Source organism: Panicum virgatum, chromosome 1N, assembly GCF_016808335.1.
Source record: "Panicum virgatum strain AP13 chromosome 1N, P.virgatum_v5, whole genome shotgun sequence".
NCBI classification, from domain to species: domain Eukaryota; kingdom Viridiplantae; phylum Streptophyta; class Magnoliopsida; order Poales; family Poaceae; genus Panicum; species Panicum virgatum.
In genome coordinates this window covers 52218110-52218866 of record NC_053145.1, presented here as the reverse complement: position 1 = coordinate 52218866, position 757 = coordinate 52218110, and the positions used below count along the sequence as shown (strand labels likewise).

At 59.7% G+C, this 757-nt stretch overlaps 1 protein-coding gene across 1 annotated transcript; it reads right to left on the bottom strand.

The window, feature by feature from the left end:
* On the bottom strand, positions 1 to 757 carry LOC120654160 (putative ripening-related protein 2). The gene has a single exon (XM_039931709.1). The coding sequence runs from the start codon at positions 727 to 729 to the stop codon at positions 160 to 162; it is 570 nt and encodes a 189-aa protein (XP_039787643.1). The 5' UTR covers positions 730 to 757; the 3' UTR covers positions 1 to 159.

The following is a 757-nucleotide window of genomic DNA, read 5'->3' as shown; positions in this document are numbered from 1 at the left end:
TTGAGTGAACGGGTTTTCCCTATCGCTTTGTTTATTCATTAAGATAGATTTAGGACAACACGACGTGTAGGACACACAGGACACTCAACACAAACACGAAGAACTGAGAAAACCGTCGTACATAGTCTAGCCGCCAGAGACCATGTACTCATCAAGTCATCATACGTCCGACCAGGTGATAGGATAGTCGCCGACCTCATCGCCGGTGATGTCTAGGGCGTCCCACACCGCCTGGGACGCGTCAACGATGTTAGGCTCGCACGGCGGCTGGAAGGCGTGCGGTTTGTCGCAGCCGTGCAGGCTGTCGCATTCATCCACGACCTTGGCGAGCACGGACCTTCCCTTGGAGCTGATCCGTATGTTCTTGCCGCAGCGTTTGCCCTTGGCGTACCACCCCGTTGACAGCGCCACCACGCGCTCCGTGTTATAGTGGTACTTGCCGTCGCACTCCGACGGGTCGCCGCCATCTCCCCCCTCCTCGAAGTTGTTGAGCGTCATGACGGCCTTGGTGCTTGCGGTGACCGGCGGCGAGCACCGGTACTTCGGGTAGACATGCCCCGGCTTGCAGCACTCCCCGCAGACGTGGCCCGTGCTCGGCCCCTCCAGCGTGCCGCTCGGATGGCAGTCGGTGAAGTGGCGGTGAGCTGTGGCGGTGCCGGCGCAGAGGCCTGGGAAGGTGACGAGCACGAGGCCTGCAAGAGCAAGCGCGAGGAGGCTGGCCGTCGACATCTTGCTGAATTTTGATTGTATTGTTGTG

Bases quoted from the DNA above. Each gene is read 5' to 3' on its own strand.
- LOC120654160 (XM_039931709.1), bottom strand. From the start codon at position 729: ATGTCGACGGCCAGCCTCCTCGCGCTTGCTCTTGCAGGCCTCGTGCTC.